The sequence below is a fragment of the Ammospiza nelsoni genome, chromosome 7 (assembly GCF_027579445.1).
Source record: "Ammospiza nelsoni isolate bAmmNel1 chromosome 7, bAmmNel1.pri, whole genome shotgun sequence".
Taxonomy (NCBI): Eukaryota; Metazoa; Chordata; class Aves; order Passeriformes; family Passerellidae; genus Ammospiza; species Ammospiza nelsoni.
This window is the reverse complement of record NC_080639.1, coordinates 24013320-24034800: the sequence shown is the minus strand read 5'-3', so window position 1 is coordinate 24034800 and position 21481 is coordinate 24013320. Positions and strand designations below refer to the sequence as shown.

The following is a 21481-nucleotide window of genomic DNA, read 5'->3' as shown; positions in this document are numbered from 1 at the left end:
AAGAGGAGAGACAGGTTGCAGCAGTGCATGTGAGCTTTCCTGTCAGTGCAGCAGCCAAAGGAATGCAGAAAAGCAGGGTGCTGTTAAGGGGACCAAGAGGCTGGTGCTGAGCTGGGAGCACAGACTACGACAGACATGGCAAAGAAGAGCGGCAAATAAGTAGTCACCTCTGAAATAAAACGTGAGAAGAGCTGTGGACAGGCACACAACCAAAACCTTTGGTTCTGGCAGTCCACACTTTGTCAGGCCCCTCAACACACACCCAGATACTGGAGTAGCAAAGGTGCAGCTTGGCTAGCACCAGAAAAGCAAGTTCGGGATGAGTTTTCTCAGGGAATCAGCTGGAGCAGAAGAGACATCAACGAACTGGTCCAGTAACTCCAAATTTGACTCTTGCCCTTCGTGAAAAACGCAGCTATAGAAGGTGAAGGCAGAACTTACACAAGCTCCTTAAATGGCAAGATGAAGACATAAAACCCTACTGGTGTTTACTGGCTCAGCTCTCCCAGAGTCCTTCCCCCAGACAAAGCTGGGGACTGAGCTCACTCAGTCTGAGATCCCCAAAGGAACAGAGAGCAGCAGCCGATTGAGGAAGAGGGGAGAAAGTGGGATGAATTGTGACATCTGCCTCCAGACAGTACAGATCTTATCAAGTCTATAGATGGCTAGATAAAAATATTGGCCACTGTGGGCCTTCAGCAACTCAACTGCCTCTGGAAGTGACAGAAAAACATCCAATAGTACAGTGACCCCAAGAAAGAGTGGCCTTCAGACCCAGGATGGAAACTGAACTTCCTGCTCTCCTAAGGCTATGAGAATGGCATAGATGGGTTTGAGCAGGAAGGGAAACTTTATTGCATCTTTTCAGGGAAGCAGCAGGATGCAGTGGGGCCAAGTCCCTGCTGTTTTCTCGATGACAGAAACTGAAGCCACTGACACCAAATTTGGACATGTGGAAAGTTTAAATGTCATACAGACTACTGTGAATAGCGGCTATATTCAATATCCAAAGAAAACAGGCATCAGGTCACTGAATGTCAAATGCACATCTTCATAAAAATCAAGATCACATTGACATAAAATACAGGTTTGTCACTAAGGACTGAACAGTCAGAAAACTTGCCCTGAAGCTGCAGACTGAACATTCATAGGAAAACAGAAGCTGTTCTGGGAAAAGCTACCATCAGTAAAGGTCCCTACTTAGGGTATCAGATCCCACTATCAGCACCTAATGTAACAGGTCCATTTCTGCCCACCCCCACAGGGAGCTTCAACTGCATCAAACATCACACACAGTTCTATCTTTGCTCTTCACTGGGCAGGGGCAGAGACTGTGAAATTAGCAAAGCCCTGGCCAGGCAGCAGCATTTTTTGAGGCACATTTAACTCTGTAGGAGAAGTTGAGACAAGGTAAACCTCTATTTGGGGAAAACATAGAGGCAGGCCCTCCCACCTCTACAGCCACACCAACAACAGCTCCTGAGACAGGCAGGCCTCTGAGGGCCTGTGCAGCCAGTAAGCAGCTGGGGCTGAAAGGATGCCCACATAAGGGCAACAGTCAAAGGAGAACACCACAACCTGTACCTAGTGTCAGTCTAATCCTGTTTAAAATTGTTCCTTTGTTGCTCCTTGGAAGAAAGTGGAGAAGATTAGCCTAGCATCCCATTCACACCCACCCTGAACAGGACAGGGAGAATGGCCTAAATCCAGTGAGATGTTAGGGAACCCTTGAGGCAGCAGTATGGAAGCCCTTAGAAAGACATTACACCACTGCAAAAGAATGAAACAAGGAAATAATGACAATTCAATAAATATAAGCTTTTATTACAATAGAAAATAGTAAAACTCATGTTAAAATAGACTCTTGCTTTTGGACTTCTCAGAAAAAGCCTAAGCCTTGCTTATTCTTGTTGGTGCCCATCAAGGTCCTGACCCCTAAGCAACGAGCAACACATTTCTGTGCTGAGAACCTCGAGGCTCCTTCCTCCCAGTGACAGTGAAAGACTACAGCAGCAGACTGAGCCATGCCCCATCAGGCACAGAGGCAAGGGCTCTCTGTGGGGTTGTGTACAACATGCTTCATCCCCTTGTGCAATCAGGCTCCAGTTTGAAGCAGGTAGCTTTAGGGAAACCATGGACAAGAAGGAGGGAGAGGAAAAAAAAAATCATCAGCATATGATGATAGCTGTCCTGAAACAGCTAAGAAGGCAGCAAATGCATCTGCCAGAAACGGCACCTGACTGCCTTTGGGTACCTTACACACTATTTATTACAAGGAACACTCTCCACCTTCTCCTTGGGTGTCCAATCCAGTGCAAATAACTGACTGTGCAGCCTGAACCATCGTGTGCTCCCCTCTTACCCACCAGAAGGGGCCAGGGGCAAGAGTAGAGTGGAAAACAGAGGCCACAGGACAGCAAGGCCAGATGGAATGGGAGACACTTGCGCACCACTGCTGGCACAGCAGCACTTGGCTGCAGGCCCTGGCTGCTCCAGCCCCCAGGCTCACTCCAGTGCCTCATGCACAGCCTTCCGGAGCTCGATGGAGAACATCTCCTCCCAGGGCCCGCGGATCCACTCCACCAGCTCCACCAGGAGCTCCGGGCACTCTGTGCGGATGTGCCACGTGCTCTCTAGCTTCAGCACCTGGCAGGGAGGAAAGGCAGGCAGGTGAATGAGCAGACTGGCCCGACAGGCACCAATCAGCCTGAGCCACCATCCCCCAGCACAGCTGCCGGCTCCTCCTAATTCCTCTGTGACCTCCTCGACCCTCTCTGCTGCCAGCAGCTGAGTGTCCCTTGCAAGACTTTCCAGTGTGCTCCCCTGGCTCTGTGGTACAAGGCCCTGGGTTAGGATGGGAGATGACAGCTCCAAGACACTCCTGCAGGAACAGGATCTGAGCACAGTCAGCCCCCAGCACCCTGAGCCCATGAGCACCTCCCGCTTACCTCATCGTAAAGCATCAGCTTGATGTCACAAGGACAGAGGCGATAGGTGATGATATTGCTGATACTGGTGATTGGCTGCTTCTCCTTCAACTGCATGTTGCTCCTGGGAGGCATTTCTGCCTCATGGTCTTCATCCAAGGAGGGCTGCACCTGCCACTGGTGATTCTCCTCCAGCAGAAATAGCATGCTTCGGGTACTCAGCAGGGTCACAGGAAAAGCAGATGCCCCTAAAAGGATATGAGGGAATAAGAAATGCTTTGCTGAGAGCCTGAGTCACCACAGAACCAGCTTTGCTCTCCATTCCTCCCCTAGGGAAATCCTTTACAGCAGCAATAACTTGGGTGAATGACTTTATCCAGTTTCCTGAGTGAAGAGGGGACCAGGGTACTGAAATGTGGCTGGGCTTGACCAGCTTATCCAAGGTTGTTGCAGGAGCATGCACATGAAAGACCACTGCCCAGCAAGGCTTGTCCAGCTCATGCCCTCAAGTGAGGCAGGAAGAGTCATCTGAGTCCTTTGACCTCTTAAACAACATTTTACTACTCCTTAGTTAAAATTTGATAGCTGCAGCTCAAAGCCTGCCTTTTTTGGCCTGAATTTCTCTGGCTGCAGATATCTGATGGGTGGAACAGAGAGCACACACATAAAGTTTAATACCAAGCTGGGATGCATCATAAATACGACAGGAAGTAAAGTAGTTTTGATAAACTTTAGGCAACATAAATATAATCCAGCTCTTTCAGTTGATGCAAATTAAAAGCACTACAACTTGGGAATAAGTTAGATGCACAGTAATAGAAACCATTAGCAAAACTGGCTGAGGTCACAGGGGATCACAAGCTGATGCAGCAGTATGTTGCTTTTCTCATCACATCTCACTCTTGGGAATTAGTAGGACTATCAGAAAGGGGATGTTTAATTAATCCTGTCTACTTGGTAATGAGATCTCAGCTGGAACTGTGTCCAGTTTTGGGCACCATACTCTAAAAGAGGAGAAAACTTTAGAGTAAGAAAAACACACTTTAAGTTCTCCCTCTCACATACTATTTGTTCAGCTTAAGGATAGCAATAAACATACTTCCCACAGGTTCCTTCTGATTCTCACACTCCCATGCCTCCCCGATGGTCAATGGTGATCAGGGGTGCAAAAGCTTAGCAGATTGGTCAGAATGTGATTAAGAGTTAGGTTGCTTTTTTTCAGTGTCCCAAGGTATGACAACACTGGAATTATTCACTCAAACCTCAAGTTTAACACATCTGTCCCTCAGCAAGGCCTGGAACAAAACCTGAAGGGCTCCAAGCAGGCTCCTCCTGTACTATCATCTCAGGTTCTGGTCACCTACTTCTGTTTTCCCAAATGAAGAAGCCTTTCAGCAACTCAGACAAACCATCTGTTTTTATGACTCCTCATCTTTCCCTCAGATCAAGGCAATGATCCAGCCCTCACATAATCTCCAGCTTCTCAAGCTGTCACCAAAACTGGTGTGCAGGACCAGCTGCTCCCTAGAGCTTAGACTTCCATGTAGAAAAGGACTGGGAGATTTGCTGGATGAACAGAAGTATGCTGCTATTATACACAGCCCAACATTAGAAAAGAGCCCTCACCCATGCCCCTAACCCATTTCACTGCTGGAAAAAAGGCACAGCTCTTTTCCCCCAGACTGTGCACTAAAATCACAAGCATGTAAGCAGACAGCACAATGTGCAGGACATCTGGCTGCTGAGATCTCCTGTACCTTGGATCAGGTATGCCAGCAGGTAGAAGAAACAAGTGTCATCTGCAGCTGCAGAATCTGTGCTCTTGGAGTCCAGCAGAGGCCTGGAGGAGATACAACATTGGGCTGATAAGGAAGCAATCTGTTTCCAGTCTAGGCTTGCTGTGAACTAGCTACTATTCCCAGTCCTCCCAGTGAAGGGAAGGACCCATGCCTCCCAGATAATGCAAAGTCCTCCTTCTCCTGGTCCTCTGACTACCACCTTGACAGCCAGGAGCCAAATGTTTCTTGCAAGAAGGCTGCCCTATGCCTCCCACTTCTACTCCCTCCATTATAGTCTGGCTCCTCCAGAAGAGCTGAAGTTGCCCTGCCTGGCTCAGCCCATGACACCCTTTGCCTGCTCACCCTCTGTGCAGCAGGCACTTGAGACAGCTGCCCTAAACCACTAACACAGGCCTGGCTGCAACTCCAGTGGTGCCTCCTTCTGTGCTACCCCCAATGCTTCCCAGGGTCTGCTGGACAAGCAGACATCCCTTCCTACCTGAAATCCAAACCTCTCACAGGCTCTTACCATAACCAGTGCTGGGGATTCATTTCCACAGTGGGGATTTCCTTCACCTTACTCCTGTGCTTAGCAGGCAGTTCTTGCATGAGATCTAAAGAGGGGGAGAAGGCAGGTGTCTTTCATTGCAAACCCAAGGGCAGCACAAAACAGCTCAGGACACTTCTCTACTGTTCAGAGAGGTGTTCCAAGTTATGATGGCAGTGAGATTCTCTCCCAACTCTTTTTCTGACCTGTCAGGAAGTTTATTTCCAACATCTATCCAACAATAGCTGTCCTGATAGTTCCCCAAGAAGAAATCTTTCAAATCCTCTGCCCAACGCCCCTACAGCTCTACTCTTACCTGTCAGGGTCTGCAGGAACTGGTCACAGCAGCTTTGGTTCCGGATCAGCAGATTGTAGGAAGTTTTTGGGTTCTCAAACTCCATTCTCAAGGTCTGGTGGCAGAGTCCCACTTCCAGATGAGAAATATCAGACAGGTAATGAGAGTCATTCTTCTTCAGCCAGTCTGCAGGTTGTCCCCTAATCACAGAGCACAGCCCCCAGCTGCAGCAGGCTGCCCCATCTTCTCTCCCACTGCAGCAAGGGGTTTGCCAGCAGGCCCTGTGCATGTCACCACCCCTGCAGGGTAAGGGCAGCAAGGCTGGCACAGGCTGGCACTACCCACCACTCACAGACTTGCTGCAGGGTCCTCACCTGATAGCTCCAGTGACTTCCAGCACATAAATCTTGAGGTCAGAAGCAACCAGGATTGAGAGGAACTCTCCTGGCCGGCCAAACTTCACTATGACCACCTAGAGCACACAGAGGGTGGGTCACAGCTTTGGCCTGCCCCTTGACAGCTCATCCACAGAAAGGCCAGACTCAAAGACACTTCAGCTCCCTTCGCACCCCATAGTCTCTGAGATGCCACCTCGGTGCAGAACTTGCAGGGTGGCAAGAGGGACAGCAGAAGAGCTGTAGGAGTGGTGCTGTGGGAGCTCACCTTGAGGAAGCACTGGAACTCCTCAGCATTCTCCTCAAACACTTCCATGTCCAGGTAGAGCTTCAGGCGATGATCCACTGCGTGAAAGTCCCTCGTGTTCAGGACGCTGTTTAGAGCTGAGGAGAGCAGAGGGCAGCAATGACACTGTCCCCTGGCCAGGGGCTGCCTGAGCATGCACACAGGCACCAGGGCACAGTGTCACCCCCTCTGCACACCTGCTTCCATCAGGTCTCTCCTCAAGACAAAGGGCCAAACCTGTGGGTTTTACAGGCCACAGGTCTCCATGTGGAGATAAAAGAGGAATTCATTGCTCCAACACTTGCTTTTTTTTTCAGATATACAAAGCTTTGGTCTAAGTCAGATTCAAACTGTTCTTGGCTGTTTAGTCACAGAAGGACACTGCTTTGCTGCTGGATTTGGCAGGAGGACAATTCTTTATCACAAAGCCAGAAAGATATTTCTTATTTCAGCTGGTGTCAGCTCAGGTCAACTTTTTAACTGGCTTTGATCGTGGCAAGGTTAAAGAGGCCTGAGGAAGACACCAATAAAACTGCTAAAGAGTATAATTAGGTTTGTCATGAAATTGTATAACCAAAAAATTTACACAACAGCCATAGTACTGCCCGAGAGTTCACACTTCCCAGCAGAGCCTGTTCTCCACCAGAAATGCTGCACTAATCAACCACTCCTCACCAGGAACTTTCCATAGGCTCCGTTTTAAATTGGGACCTCGCAATTTGACCCCAGAAAAGAGACTGCCTTATTTCTCATACTTCAACTGTACAAGACTGAACCTAGCAACCTTAAAACTTTGATTCTACACTGACTCCTCTTCTGAGGCACAGCAGTCTTGAAGGGCTGGGGGAGACCTCTATAGATCAATAAAACAACAGGTTATAAATCAGAACTACACTCAGCTGCAGTAGAGTCATTTGCTGGGCTAGACCAGATAACCTCCACAGCTCCTTTCCAACTTGTTATTCTGTAAATCACAACCTGCTACCCAGCCAAAAGCAATCTGATACATCAGAAATCCAAGGTCCTTCAGAAAAATAATTTGTGGACCTCCTGTCTTACATGACAGCACTCAGTCATGTAAGACTTACACACAGCCAGCATGCAGTCTATTGGACAGGTTTTGTCATCTGAAGCTCACAAAAAAAAGTGAGGAAAGCACAAGAACTGTAGATCCACAAACCAGAGCCTCCTACTAGCACACCAGCCTCACACTGCACTTAAGCCAAGAATAAATAGAGAGTAATTGTGCATACTACTCTCCAAAGGTAATGCTCCAGCTGGCAGCTCATGGATGCCACAGGAACCCAGTGTGTCCATAACTGAGCAATGCAGCTTCTAGAACAAGACCCTATTACTCAGAGTCTAAGCAATAATAGGTATTAGGAGCTGACTCACTTTCCTACCTTCAGGCATGAAGATTTAACAGAGAGGGGAATGAAAATCTCTGCTTATAAGAACCACATGTTTATGGATGCTCACACTTGATGTCCCCCTTCCCCATTAAACAGGAGAAAGTGTAGCATGCAAGCACCAGTGATAAAACCAGCAACAAGCTGCCAACACCCCTAAACCCTGCACAGCTTCCTCATACTCACAAGGACTGAGATTCCATGTTTCCTCGGACTCAGAGTTCACAGAGAGCGGGGAAGGTGTGGGCCCCCGAGAAGCGCTGTGACGGCAGCTTCCCACCAGGCTGCCCCCGCTGGTGTCCGGGTGGCTGAGGGACAAGGATTGGCTCTTCACACCCTGCTCCTTCCCAGAGCCACCCTCTGATCCACGGCAGGTGGGATGAAGAGTGCTGCCAGGCTCAGGCTCAGCACTCAGCTCCGGGCTCCTGGCGCTGTTGCTGGTGTCTATCTCCGAGCTGTCCTCCCCACCAATGTAGAACTGCCCGCTCCCAGTGGCCAGGACAGACATTTCCTCTGGGCCCTCCTGCTGGCTGCCTCCCTCCAGCACGGAGTCTGACAGGTCCTCACTCGTGCTGTCGGCACCGGGCAGCAGAGGCGTGCTGGAGCACTCCTCTGAAGGCAGAATGACCACATGGTCACTGGAACAACTGGGACAGGCTATGGGCTCACCAGCTGCTGCAGGACGTGTGAAAGAGTTTGTCAGGTATAAAGAAAAGGCAGGATTTTACTTCCCCCCACCCCCTCTGCAAACCAAGAAACCTCCCTTTTCAAAGTAGAGAATAGTTACAGTCTGACTTGAGCAGCTTGTTAAGCAACTTGTTCAGAAGCATATCCTACATACCTCCCCACACAAATCAACCAGAAATTCTGGATCAGTGCCACATGAAATAGTTCTGCTCAGATTTAGGGTTGCCCAGTGTGTGCTGTGGTTGCAACTGAAACTGTACCAGGGCTTTGTCTCGTGACTTTCCTTCACTTCACATCTGCAAGTGCCCACAGAACCTCAGAAGCCCAAGCTCATGACCAGTCAATCCAATCTTCCTTAGCCATCTCCATCCCCAGCATGCTGTGTCCCTTTCCCAGCTGCCCTCATCCCTTCTGACACTGATTCCTGTTGCTCCCTTCACCCACACCAGAACAGACTCCCAGCTGGATCATGGGATTCCCATTACTGTGGCAGGGACAAGAAAGTATCCTGGGGTGGAGAAAAGTGTTGCAGTCAGGACAGCACTTCTGTGTTCATTGCAGTACTTCAATCCCAGGATACTTTCTCAAAACAGCATCTTCTCAGCTATGGCACTCCCCACTTGGAATATAAACTGAGCTTCAAAAAACACAGCAATCACAAGATGCCTACACAGGAATAGCCACATCTCAGCTGAAATACCACATTTAGTTTTAAACAGCCAAAGAAAAGCGTGGACAAATGGGAAAAAGTACAAAGACCAGCAAGAAACTGAATGTATGAGATATGACTGACAAGTAAATTATCTAGATAATTGAGCTTATTTAGTCTAGAGGACAGAAACTAGGAAAAGTTGCCAGGGGAGAACAATGGCCCTCAAGTACAAAGAAAAAAATAAATTGCTCCTCCGAAGTGGCAGCAAGAGTGGGCTTAAGATCACAGACAGGGAGACTTAGATTAGGGTTCTGGTTGTTTTTCTGATGTCTAACAGCCAAAGTTTTACCTGAAATACTGATGCAGATTCCCTGGAAGCTTCCATTAGCAAAAGCTCTTTAGAACAAATAAAGTCTCTGTGGCAGAACTGACTACATGACCTTTAAGTCCTCTCCCAGACTTCAGTTTCCAGCACCCTTGTGCTCCCCCAGGCCACTCAGCACAGGAGTGGTGTTTACTTAACCTTAAACCAGTGGTTTATTCCTGCTAGGAAACAAGGTTTTTCCCAGTCCAAGTAGGCCAAGTGAGAATTCATCTGACAACACATCTCCTATACATTCCATGCTCTGCACCACAACTGCCACCCTGGAAGTCTGCCTGGGCATTAATTAGCAAACATCCTTCTTCTTGGCACTACAGCCTACCTTGACCTGTGGCAACTAGAGTCTCCAGGATTTTGGTGTCTCCAAGCTCTGAAGAATAGGAACCTTGATGCCAGGGGGGCAGGGACTGTGAAAACTCCTGCTTGCATTTCAGGCACTGGAGCTTCATGGACCCCTTCTCTTGGTCCTGATTTCGCCGATTCTCCTCAACAGCTGGGGACAACACTTCAAGGATACACTATAAATAGCAGCACAGGGAAAAGGGTTCTGTCAGGTAGCTATGATTGTACTAATAAAATCAAGCTTCTGACACCAGCAAGTCTTTTCACATGCCTCACTATAGCATTTCAGAGTGTAAGGGGTGCAAGAATATTTCCCAGCTGTGCAAGACTTGCCAAGGGCATGGAGCTTCACTGCAGAAGACCAAGAGACAACCTGTTTTTGCAGGTCTGTGCCCGATAGCTGCATACTGACAGGCTCCCTCTGGAACTCTGATCACAAGGGTCCCATCTATTTGTGCCTTGTCTCTAACAACTTGTTCAAATGTACTTAAATTTTGAGAGAAATTACTGAATGAGAGACCAGAGTCCCTACAGCAGCTGTGTGGACATAGCACTGACATTCACTGTCCAGAGGACCAAACACAGGCCAGCACATCACTTAGCACCCACAAAACATTACATTGCATGTGTACAAGTAATGATCACTAGCTTGACTACAAACTTTTCATCCCAAGAGGGAGGAAACTGCAAGACTCTCTCCTTGAGAGCAATGTTTATGCTACAGGAGCTCCACTGCCCAAGCCATGCTCACAGGGCCCTCCACAGGTCACCTGTGCAGAAGAAGAAATCCCTACAAGCCAGACATGGGCAGCAGGTGCTTGTGTGCTCTGAGAACAGCAGCCCTATGCTGGCTGGAATAATTCAGTGCCTTGCAGTGACAGTGGCCCCTCCCCAAGGCCCCCACCTGCAGACACTGCTCGGGGCAGTCGTCAAGCACCACGTATCTGCGCTTCTGCCGGTCCTTGCGGATGTAGCTGAAGTGCAACGTGAGGACAGGGAAAACTCGCTCCAGGTCCTGCAGGAGACAGAAAACACCCTTTCTAGGATGAGGGAGAAGCTTTCACACACTACATTTGCTTGCAAAGGGCTGAAACATGGCCATACAAGCACTTAATTTAGTGAGTCCTAAGCATCCCTCCACAGCTGATAGCATTTGGGAGTCTGGTAAAATGGGCAGAAATAAATAAACAAATATAAAGCTATTAAGTGCTGACAAGACTTGCATTGAGTGCTTGAAAAATTGCATGAGCGCTTGAAACTTACAACAGTAACTCTCAAGGCCTAGAACAAAGCGTTTCAAACAAAACATCTTTTTCATAAAGGTATTTCAGAAGAATATCAAACCACAAACATTCAAAAAGGCACAAGGGCAGGGTTTAAAAATGAGTTGGAGCTTTTAGAGAAAACAGAATTAGAGAAACCTGTGAACATGTCTGTATGCAGACTGAATGTTAAAATCTTACCACATGGAAAAAGGGATTTCCAGACTCCCTTTCTAAAGAACCACAAAAGCCAAATAGGGCTGGTAATGCTAAAGTGTGCACCTAGAGCAGATGGCACACTGCCCACTGAGCTGCCAAACTAGCCTCTGTGCTGCTCTAGAGACAATGCAATCCACAAAGAGTCCTCCAAGACCAGGGTGATATCCCAGTGAGGAATGGATGGGAAGGAGATCTCCATTTCGTTTAAGTTCCTCTTGAGAAGTCTCTCATTCCTCCACACCAGAACAACTCCAGCCATTGTCTTTAAATTCCATCTTTGGAACAGATTTGATGCTGGCTTCTGCTGCATTATCACAGTTAGTCTAAGCAATAGAGATGCCATTAGATACACATGCATTGGGTTGAAGGGATGCTCAATCAGGCTTTGCAGGAGCTAGGGAAAGACCTGCAGGATTCTCGACAGGAGCCCAAATCTAGAATGCTGCCATACACAGGGAGTAAGACAAAGGCTCACAGAGAAGTGTAACTCACCATCCTCTTCCAGGTCAACTCAGAGGTCTCCACATTCTTCAGGCATTTCAGCTCCAGCTTGTGGAGGACTCTGGCAGCCTTCAGTTCCACCTCAATCACATGCTTAGCTGTGACTCGCAGGAAGATCCACTCTGGCTCTGGGTCCCCTTCTCCTTCTATTTGGCTCACCAGCACTGGCTGGCACAGGTCCACTGCCAAACAAGACACAATACAGGTCAGTACATGCAGTAGGCCTTCAGTCCTGCTGGACCTAGGTCCTTAGCATTCCCACAATACTGGGCACCATGGTACAGCTTCAGAGACAAAACACATTTGATTAATCTATTTTGTTCTCATCCAAGTCCTTAAAAACAGCAGTGAAAGGATCTGTTTACCTTCTACCTTCTCGTCTTCTTCCTCTCCAAGCATTAGCTCATCTACCTCCTCCTCTCTCTGTTCTCCTTCCATAGGCTCATCCAGCTGTACTTCAGGCTCTTCCTCCTTTGCAGTGTCATCCAAAGGAGGAGAGGATCCTTCTTCCTGGGATACCTGGGGCTTTCCTTGCTCTGGGTCAGAGCTCTCACTCTGCTGGTCCATTGCAGCAGGTGTGCCTGTGATCTCCTCTGCAGAGTGGCTGTGGGACATGACAGGCACTTGGTCATGCTCCTCCAGGTGTCTCTTGTACTGCAGCCAGTCAGCACCAAAGCGATCCCTGAAGCTGGCCAGGCGCTTCATCTCCTTCTGATGCTCTAGGACCAGACCTGCAAAGAGAAAACTTGGGAAGTATGAAGGTAGTCACCAGGCCAGAACACTCTTACTGTGGGCACTTTAGCTGCTATGTTATTAAGGAGACAACAAGGCTCACCAGCAGAGAGGGGTAATGCCTGGGGCTCATGTTCTGTGTCACTTGGCTCCGAAATACTTGCTCTGCGCACTTTGACTTTTCCCTGGAAAAAAACAGGATAAAAGTAGTTGTGAAACTAGAACAATGAAAACAGCACCTGATGAGGGGCTCTGCCAAGCTGAAGGGTTTATAGCTGTTACAGTATAGGGACACACCCTGAAACACTTGTGAGGGTATATGAAGATTAACATTAAAGCCCTTTCCTAACACACAGCAATGTAGAGGCTCACTAACCACGCAGTCAGTACCAGACCACATCTCAGTGCAGAAGGCTTTCACATCAAGGCATCCACTTCACCCAACACACCAGCTACATGGCTAAGAAGCTATGTCAGTCCCTGACCTTGCTTTTCTTTCGAGAGACCTTGACAGCCACATTCTCTGATGGGGACTGGCTGTCGCTGAAGTCTGCAGCACAGGAGCTCTCCAGTGCACTGCGGTCCAGTGCAGTCTTCTCTGAGGTAGAAGTGTGGATGGACTGGGACACACTTTGCACAAGTCTTGGAAGGTGCTAAAACAAGAAAAAGAGAGTATTTCCAGCTGAGTGCAAAGGGCAGACAAGGTAACCGAGCCACAATTCAGGCTGACAGCTTTCCTGCTCCTCACCTCAAGCTTTCACCATCTCTAAGCACTGACAACAGATCCTGCCTGATTGATTGGATTGTTTATCACAACCAGTCTCATTTACCTCAATCTCTGCCTTTCTTAAAAATAGCAGATGGGAAACTGATAAGTATTTTGCTGACATGTAGCTCAAGTGTCAAGTACCATACAGTACCTGAAGAGAAAACAGGCAAGGCTCCAAGTCCTGCAAGGCTACATAAGCCAGAATAAATCACACTGGCCAGTTCCAGCAATTATTAGGAATCAGCATGAACTGAGACAAAATGATCTGTGTCAAAGTCAAGGTAGCCCATAAAGATTTAATAGGACACATGACAATGCAAAAACCTGTCAGAGTTCCCAGTCCCAAAGCCAGTAAGATCAGTTTTTAACAATTATACTTACCATTAGGTCTGAGGAAGAGAGTGGCTCCCCGTCCAAGAAGAACTGTAATTAGAGACCCATTTGCAGTCAGATTCCATTTGGCTGGCACATACTCAGGACAACTTCTGCTGACTCCTACATCCCTTCAGGCCACCCTAGGGTTGGGATCCCTGGCAAAAAAACTGCAAAGAAACAACCCTGTTCCTGCCTATCCACCACTCCTTTAGCTGTAGCTACCTAACAGCATGTAAGGCCAGAAGGGACCGTTGTGGTTTTCCTGTTTACAGACTTTATAACTTCCAGAGACGTATCCAAGACAGTTCACGGAAGAGGTACAATGGATTATTCTACAACAACTCAAATTGTTTTGAAAGGTATTCACTTTCACCTCAAAGCCTTTATCCTACTTCTAGCCTGACTTCACATAGCTTCCAGTAATTTGAGCTTTTTCCAAGATGCAGTTTGAAGACAATGAATCCAGCCATTTGCCACTAATATGAAGGGCAGACCAGCTCTGGAACACCTTTGACCCTTAGCAAGTAAGTTTATTCTGCTAAACTGCCAAACACTGGATTTGCTGGCTTCTTTATTTGAAATCAGATTACCAAGAACTGACCTAAGCACTGGAGTGTAAGGGAACAGTAATGACACCTGACTGAGAGCAGAGTGAAGGAGACAAAGAGGTGGCCATGGCTGCCAAAGCAGTACATACTTTGGTCAGGTGGGCAAAGACGTGAGCTCCTTCTTTGCACAGTCCAGCTACATCATTACTATCTAGCATGAGCAGAGTAAAGTTCCATCAGTGAGCAAAACTGAAGAGGTAGACAGTGAAACCATATTAAGATTTGAGGTGTTGCAAACCTGAGATCAGTATTCAACTCTGTGCTGGCCAGCACATGACATAAAAATGTAAGGTTAAACTACTCTACTGCAGGTAAAAAAAAAGAAAAAGAAGCAACCACAAAAGAATCACCACTGTTACACAGCTGGAATAAATCTACAAGTTTCTTTTCCCTCATTTGCCCCAAGTGTTAGAACACCCTATGCCTTCAACAGCAGGGGCAGAAGGCAGGTGGCTAATACTCACATTGGAGAAGGCTGCCCTGGGAGACACATGGACAAGGGCTGCAGATCGGTGATTTTGATGGAACCATATTGGGTTTCCCTCCAAATATAGCTGGGTGAGGGAAACACACAAGTTGTTATTAGAAGCAATATTCTCTACCCCAGTCTATCCTGCCTGCAGGCTCCAGTCTTTCTCTCTGCTTCAAGAAATATCCTTGCAGTGGAACAGTTATCAAGCCAGGAGAGGACCAGGCTTTTAAAATTCTTCTTGAAATTAGTTCAGCAAATAGAGAAGCAGATTAAAGTACCTCCTATTCATTACCTAAATCATTATGAGTTTTTTCAGTACTGACTCTGAGAAGTGTTGAAAAAACAGTCCTTTGCAGGCCCAGAGAAGCTGTAGATGTCCCATCCCTGGATGTGTTCAAGGCCAGACTGGATGTGGCTTTGAGCAACCTGGTCTAGTGGGAGGTGTGTCCCTGCCCATGGCAGGAGGGTTGGAACTAGACCTTTGAGGTCCCTACCAACCAAAACCACTCTCTGATTCTATGATCTTCTTTCACAAGCACTATAGTGACTGCCATGCTCCTTCAGACTTCTCTGAACACACAAATCCACAACAGGATTATGGGAGGATCTTAACTGAACTTGGCAATGTTAAAATCAGAAAGGGCGAGCAAGGAAATGGCGGTGAATGTATGAAAAAAGGTTAGCTTGAGGAAGGGTCACTAAAAATGAAGGCTGAAACACAGGTGTCTCTGTAAGGCTGCCCCATCAGTTTCCTGCAATAAAATTAAATGCTCAAGAGTTGAACCTATCTTTCAAAACTCTCTGGTTACTACAAAGTCTCCATCTTGCACACCCTGACCATGAAATCCCTAATTTACCAAATCATCAGGCTTTATGCTTACTTTTTTTAAACAGTGCAGAGTGGACAATGGTGCCAGCTGGGCATGTTCCAGCAGCAGGTTATAGGCCACATCCAGGTGCTGTAGATTCACAAGCTGTTCCACTCCTGTGAACAAAGCAAGAAGCCATCAGCATAACCTTCCCCAAAACTGAACCCTAGTAAAAATAGTTGTGCCCAAGATTCCAAGTTCTGTTCATTCCCAAGGACGACAGAAAGGCTTCAAACTCAGAAATGCTTCTCCCCTGTGGGCTCACCATTGATGCTGTCGAGCTCATTGTTGCGCAGGATCAGAGTCACCAGCTTGGATCGGCTGAAGATGCCAAGGGCTGGCACCTTGGACAGGAAGTTGTATGCCAGATTGAGGTATTCTAGCTCTGTAAGGGTCTGTTCAGAGAGAAGAGCAGCATTGGATCAGTTGGGACCTTATCTCAAAGCCTGGCCCTGAACTCAAGGCAGGGCACTAGCTTCTACCATTTTTTTTCATCCCAACAAGGTGAACCAACAAGTGAGTTTCTTTAGACTGTTTCTGTAGAAAGAGTTCGGTGTTCACATTGGGAGTGGTTTGTTTAGGGGCACTCAGCATCATCTGACTGCTTTACAAAATTTACCAGGAGCACCTTTCTCTTTCCTCACCAACTCTGACGGAGCATAGGAAAGGACTGCACATCCTGCCTCAGCAAAAGGAGTGAATTACCAAAATAAACCCTTTCTTACCTTTGTAAAGATGATGGGGAATGATACATTGTGAGCCCACCAACTCCACAAAAAGAGTGTTTCATAGCTTTCCTTCAAAGAAGCAGAACCAGCCCAGCAAAGCATGGATTTCACTGCTGTTCCCCACAAACACACATGCCATTGTGATGGACTATTCCTTTTCTAGAGTAACTGACCAGTTTCTCAGAGCAGGAAGTAAATGCTGCTGGCAGTTTGGACAAACTGAACTACAGCCCCATGCCTGGCTACATAATTCTCACCGGCTGCACAGATTACAGCAAAGCCTTGGTCACAGTGGAGTGCCCACCCTGTGGGGGGGCTGTACACCCAGAGTACCCTGTGTGTACCAGTGCATTTACCACTCAGCCATGCTGGGCTGCCAAGTGACAACTAGAGCTAACTCTCTGTCTTAGAGGTGAGGAACACAGCGTTCTCTGCCTCAGTGGCACTCAGACTGCACACACAGGGCAATGGTTTTCAGGCTGCAAGCACTAGCTCTAAGCCACATCACATCTGTAACTTCTTTTACTGTACCTCACCTAGTAGGAAAGTGATGTCAATGATTACAGAATTTTAGCAGCATCCTCTGCATAGGAGGAAGCTCTGCTGGTCAGCCCAAAATACTCACCGTTAAATAGTGCTCACAATCCTGGATCTTGTTGTGACTCAAATCCAAGACCCTCAGAGCATTCAGTAATTGCTGAGGGACAAAAAGATACTATATCAGATCCTACATCTGTCTCTGTTACAGCATGAAAAGCCTCTCCTGCTGGGAGAGGCCAGCAAAATTAACACTGCCTGCTCCCTCCCACCCAGACCTAGCAGCATCAGTAACAGAAGGCCTGGCTCTTGGCTGTGATCACCTCCTCTCTTCTCCTCAGCCATGCAGGAAGGATGCCCCACTCACCAGTGAGTCATCCAAGGCAGTGATTGAGTTATAGCTGAAGTTCACAGTCTGCAGTTCCAACCACGGGAGAGCACAGCTCAGATCTCCACCGCATGCTGAAATTATTTCCTAGGAGGAAGAGAGGAGCCATACCTTGGTGAGTACTAGCTGCTATAGTAAAAGCAGATGAACACAGGAGAACAGTCTAGAAGGTGGCTGACATACTTGTTTTGCTTAGAGAGGCAGTGACTTTTATGTCCCTAATTCAAGTATTTGGAGGTGATGCGAATCCCATGGCCAGATATTTAGAAAGAAGGGAGATGCTTTTGTTTCCTCTGAAGTGGCAATAGTTAACCTAATCTGTTAAATTTCTTAGGCTCAGAACACTGAGCACAAAGATTCATGCTAACAAAATCATTTCCAGGTCTCCCTCAAATAAAAGCAAGATACACACTTGTATCCTAACAGATAAAGAGCTCTGAAAGCACTCCCTACCCTGAGCCCCTGCTCTCCAGCAGGTGTCTGCTTCTACATCCCAAAGAGAAGCCCAGAGGCCCATGGCCAGCACAGCCCATGCTACTCAGCTCTTCATGGCTGGAGCTTGCCTTCACATCTCAGAAATGTGCTGGGCAGCAGTGCAGGTAAGACACTGTGGCACAGTATTTCCTCTGACAATAAGCTCTAAGAAGGCTGCTGAGGTATAATGAAATAAACCTTGACCAGCTGCAGTCCTTGAATGTGGAAACAGCCAGATACACAGAGCTGTCAGACCTAGCTGGCACAAATGTAATCTAGAGCCAGAAATTCTCAAGAAGCTAAAGAGAAGATTACAGAGCACATGTGCTTGCAAGCAGGGAATCCTTCAACACTGCTTGAGACAGGAGTAGGACCCCAGAACAGGGAAGGGAGATGAAACCATACACAACATGAATGAATGAATAAAAGGAGTGACACAGTTTCCTACATTTTCCCTGTGTGAAGAGCTATAGGAGCTGTAGGATAAAGACAGCCTTTCTCTTGCAATTGACCCATAAGCTGTGTAGACACTCACCTCCAGTGTACTGATACATTTGCAGCAGGTTAGAGATTCCAGCTGAGAATAGACAAATCGCAGTCCCCGGAGGCAGTGTGGAGGGACAGACTTCAACTGCAGCAGTGATGAGAAAGTAAGAACAACATACATCAAAATATTACAGTGGTGAAGCAGGTCCAAGTTTTACCCCAAGCAAGTCTTGCTTAATCTTAGCCTCCCAGGGAAGCCACAAAAGCCTACCCAGTTTTTAGGAGCAGAGGCATTCTGCAGCCACAAAACTAGCCAAGAAAACCCAAACAGCAAGACTCAAAATCACTCTTGCCATCTATACTTACTTCCAGATGCCGGAGGGACTTGAAAGGGAAGATCTTCACAGCAGATTGCAAAACACAGTTTGGAACATGAACAAGCTGGAGAAATTAGAAAAGAAGTCTCATGTCAAGCTTGATTTGTGCTGCATTATCACCTTCCTGATGCACCAACTGCAGCACCTTGAACAGGCTGTCCCTCCAGCTCAGGTGATCCCTTAAAAGCCCTCTCCCAGTGCTGGTAGTGGCACTGTCTCCCTGGATCCATAGTACAGTAGAGGTCACAGAGAATAGCATGTTAGTTAGTGTGGTCTGCCAGCCCACAGAGCTCCTCTTCATCTCCCCTGCCTACATGGCTATGCCACTTTCAGTGCCACTGGGAGGTCTGACAGCTGGATTCCTCATCAGCCACAACCAGCAAATCTACTAAAGACAAAACTAACTGCTGGAGGTATGTTTATCAAGCAGCTGAGTAGAACTAGCACTCTGGTGGGAGGTGTGCATGTACATTTCACCACAAGAGGCCAAATAAGGCAAATCACAAGCAGATACAATGGAAAACAGAGTTGGTCTCCAAGAAACTGTTAGTGTTAGACTGAGGTGCCTGCAAACCTCCTCTTTGCATTCTGTAGTGCAGCCAGAGGTCCTTTCAGCACAGGGCAGTTAGGCTGTGTTCATACACCATAAAGCAGCCTATTAAAACCACCTTCTAACCTTCTAGGACATAAACAGTATTTCTGGCTGCTACTGAAAGTGAGTAATGAAACAGTTACCACTTCCACTGTGGACAGCAAAGTACAACCAGAAAGACCATCTCTGCCAGTTACATATACATTCACATAGAAGTAACTCATCAGATGCAGAACTGACATCCTAAGGTCTCATTACCACTACTGCACCCACAGCTACAGCCCTGCCAGGAATGAATCACTGCCCACTGCCTGCCAGCACTAATGCTGCGCGTTGAACAAGAGCATTTGTAAGTGGAGCTTGCACTGGCAAGCTTTAATGACCAGGTCTAGCAAAGTTTATTTCAGATGCCATTCTTGCTGTGTCTTGATCATCTCCTCTCCCTCCACCGTCTTAAAAATCTGTCAGGCTGATATAAATTATTAGCTTCTCCAAGTAAATGAGTTACCAGACATCAATGGGCAGGGGCTTCTTTAGAGGCTTGTTCCAGACAGAGCACATTTTCCAAAGAACATGAGCTCACCACAACATCCCTCTGATTGCAGCGTCCCTCCCTGCCCCCTCCTGCCAGGAGACCCATGTTTCTCCCCAGACTCTGTGCCCCTCTTTACTACACTGTTACAAAATCCTCCCAACAACATTCTGATACTGCTCCACTCTCACAGGGAAAACAAGTTTTTAAAGACACCATAGATTTTAGTGCTCAGCCACAATACCTTTTGAGCCCCATGGCAGAGCCCAAAACAGTTGCTAATGCCTCTTCCCCCTTTCAGGCTCCTTTCACCTCTGCTACCCACCCAGCATGTCTCAGTGCTGAGCAGAATCATGTCCAGCATCAATGCACATGCCACCTTTCGAAAACCTCTCGGAAGAATTTCTTGATCTGCAGTTATATCTTTATTACAGCCTCTTTACTACAGCCTATTTATTGTTAAAATTAATGAAGATACGTTACTAGACATATCCCTGTGCTGTGAAACTCATCAACCAGAACCACTGCCCAAGCTGCCGAAGTAAGCAGCAGACTCAGAGTGTGCACAGCATCTGACCATCTGCTCAAGTTCCCTGGCTCCACTGCCTTGGGCACATCAATCACCACTCCAGGAGCACTCAGCTGTCCTCAGGTGCCAGATGCTGCCTGAATTGCTCAAGCCCTTCAGGAAATAATTTCCCCAACAATGACAACACCTTACCAAGGACAGAACTTAATTAACTCCTGTTGCCCCCGTTTTTAACTCCGAGAAACTTTCTGCTGAGTTGCACGGCTGACCCTAGGTAAGCAGCTATAGACTATCGTGCTAAGCGACGACTCCACTCAAGAGCCCTGGGGGAGCCCTGTGACCCACGGGGCCCGCAGGTCACACGGGGACAATGGGCACCAGAGGAGGCTGCTCTGAGGCTGTGCCTGCCACCTCCCCTGGCCGGCCCGGCCCCGCTGGGTACGGACCTTCAGAGAGTGAGTCTTCTGCAGGACATCGAAAAGGAACTGCGCCTGGAGGATGGCGGCGGTCTCGGCGGGGTGCGAGGGCAGCGCCACGAAGCCCCGGTTCTGGTTGCGGGAGCCCAGGTGCTGTTCGAAGACCTGCGTGAGGTGCTGCAGGGTGGAGGTGAGCAGCGTCAGCGTGCTGGAGCCGTCCAGGACGAGGTCCCCTGCAGGACAGGGAAGGAACAGGACAGGCCGTGAGTGCCCACACGCCGGGGGCACTGACGCGACCCGGCCCGGCCCGGCCCGCGGCGGCCGCCACTCACCCGCGTCCTGCAGCAGCCGCGCCAGGCCGCGCACCAGCGTCTCGGCCGCCGCCATCTGCAGCGGGGAGGCCGAGGCGACCCCGGCCCGGCCCGGTTCGGCACGGCCCGGCCGGTCCCGCCGCCGCTCCGCCGCTCTTCCGCGTTGCCGCCGAGGCGCGCCCTTCCGCCGCACCAGCGAGGCGGCTGCCGCTCACATCCGGTTGCCATGGAGCCCGCCCCAGCGTCCCCCTCCCGCTCGGCGGGGCCCTCGCCCCCCGGCCCCCGCCCCGCCGCCGCCCCGCGCCGCCGCCTCGCAGCCCTCCCGGTAAGCGGCGGAGGCCCGGCAGCGGCGGCGCTCGGCGCGGAGCGGGCCGGGCCGGCGGGAGGCCGGGGAGCAGCGCCGCCCGCCGCCAGCGCGGCGCGGCACGGCACGTGTCGGGCGGAGCGCGGCGGCGGCGGGGCCGGGGCGCGGCGCGGCGGCGGCGGCGGGCGGCTCTCCTGCTCCGGCGGTGCGAGGTACGGGCCGGAGGGAGGGGGTCGGGGGGTGGGTTGTACCTGCGCTGCTGCCCCGGCTGCAGCAGCTCCGCCTGGCTGCCCTGCCCCG

The 21481-nt window shown here is 48.9% G+C and overlaps 1 protein-coding gene across 3 annotated transcripts; it reads right to left on the bottom strand.

The window, feature by feature from the left end:
* Nucleotides 1-1797: 1797 nt before the first annotated feature.
* Nucleotides 1798-21037, bottom strand: STK11IP (serine/threonine kinase 11 interacting protein). 3 transcript variants are annotated; one of them, XM_059475810.1, is made up of 24 exons: nucleotides 20899-21037; nucleotides 20597-20799; nucleotides 18487-18561; nucleotides 18170-18265; nucleotides 17140-17247; nucleotides 16861-16932; nucleotides 15773-15902; nucleotides 15520-15623; nucleotides 14631-14720; nucleotides 13565-13606; nucleotides 12900-13067; nucleotides 12518-12599; nucleotides 12048-12413; nucleotides 11674-11864; nucleotides 10605-10715; nucleotides 9681-9876; nucleotides 7824-8312; nucleotides 6211-6326; nucleotides 5922-6019; nucleotides 5569-5747; nucleotides 5235-5319; nucleotides 4685-4767; nucleotides 2949-3175; nucleotides 1798-2646 (listed from the first exon to the last, which is right to left on the bottom strand). In XM_059475810.1, the coding sequence occupies exons 1-24, from the start codon at nucleotides 20951-20953 to the stop codon at nucleotides 2506-2508; spliced, it is 3507 nt and encodes a 1168-aa protein (XP_059331793.1). In that variant the 5' UTR covers nucleotides 20954-21037; the 3' UTR covers nucleotides 1798-2505. The 3 variants fall into 3 exon arrangements, with proteins under 3 accessions (XP_059331793.1, XP_059331794.1, XP_059331795.1); XM_059475811.1 differs by having other exon boundaries at nucleotides 7824-8309; XM_059475812.1 differs by having other exon boundaries at nucleotides 7824-8249.
* Between the last annotated feature and the right edge of the window lie 444 nt (nucleotides 21038-21481).

What these genes read in the sequence shown, in the direction of transcription:
- STK11IP (XM_059475810.1), bottom strand. Translation starts at nt 20,953, where the DNA reads ATGGCGGCGGCCGAGACGCTGGTGCGCGGCCTGGCGCGGCTGCTGCAG. An exon ending in AGTTGACCTGGAAGAGGATG is followed by an intron (nt 10,716 to 11,673) that starts GTGAGTTACACT and finishes TGTCTCCTGCAG; the next exon opens with GACCTGGAGCGAGTTTTCCC. An exon ending in GCCCCGAGCAGTGTCTGCAG is followed by an intron (nt 9,877 to 10,604) that starts GTGGGGGCCTTG and finishes TGCTATTTATAG; the next exon opens with TGTATCCTTGAAGTGTTGTC.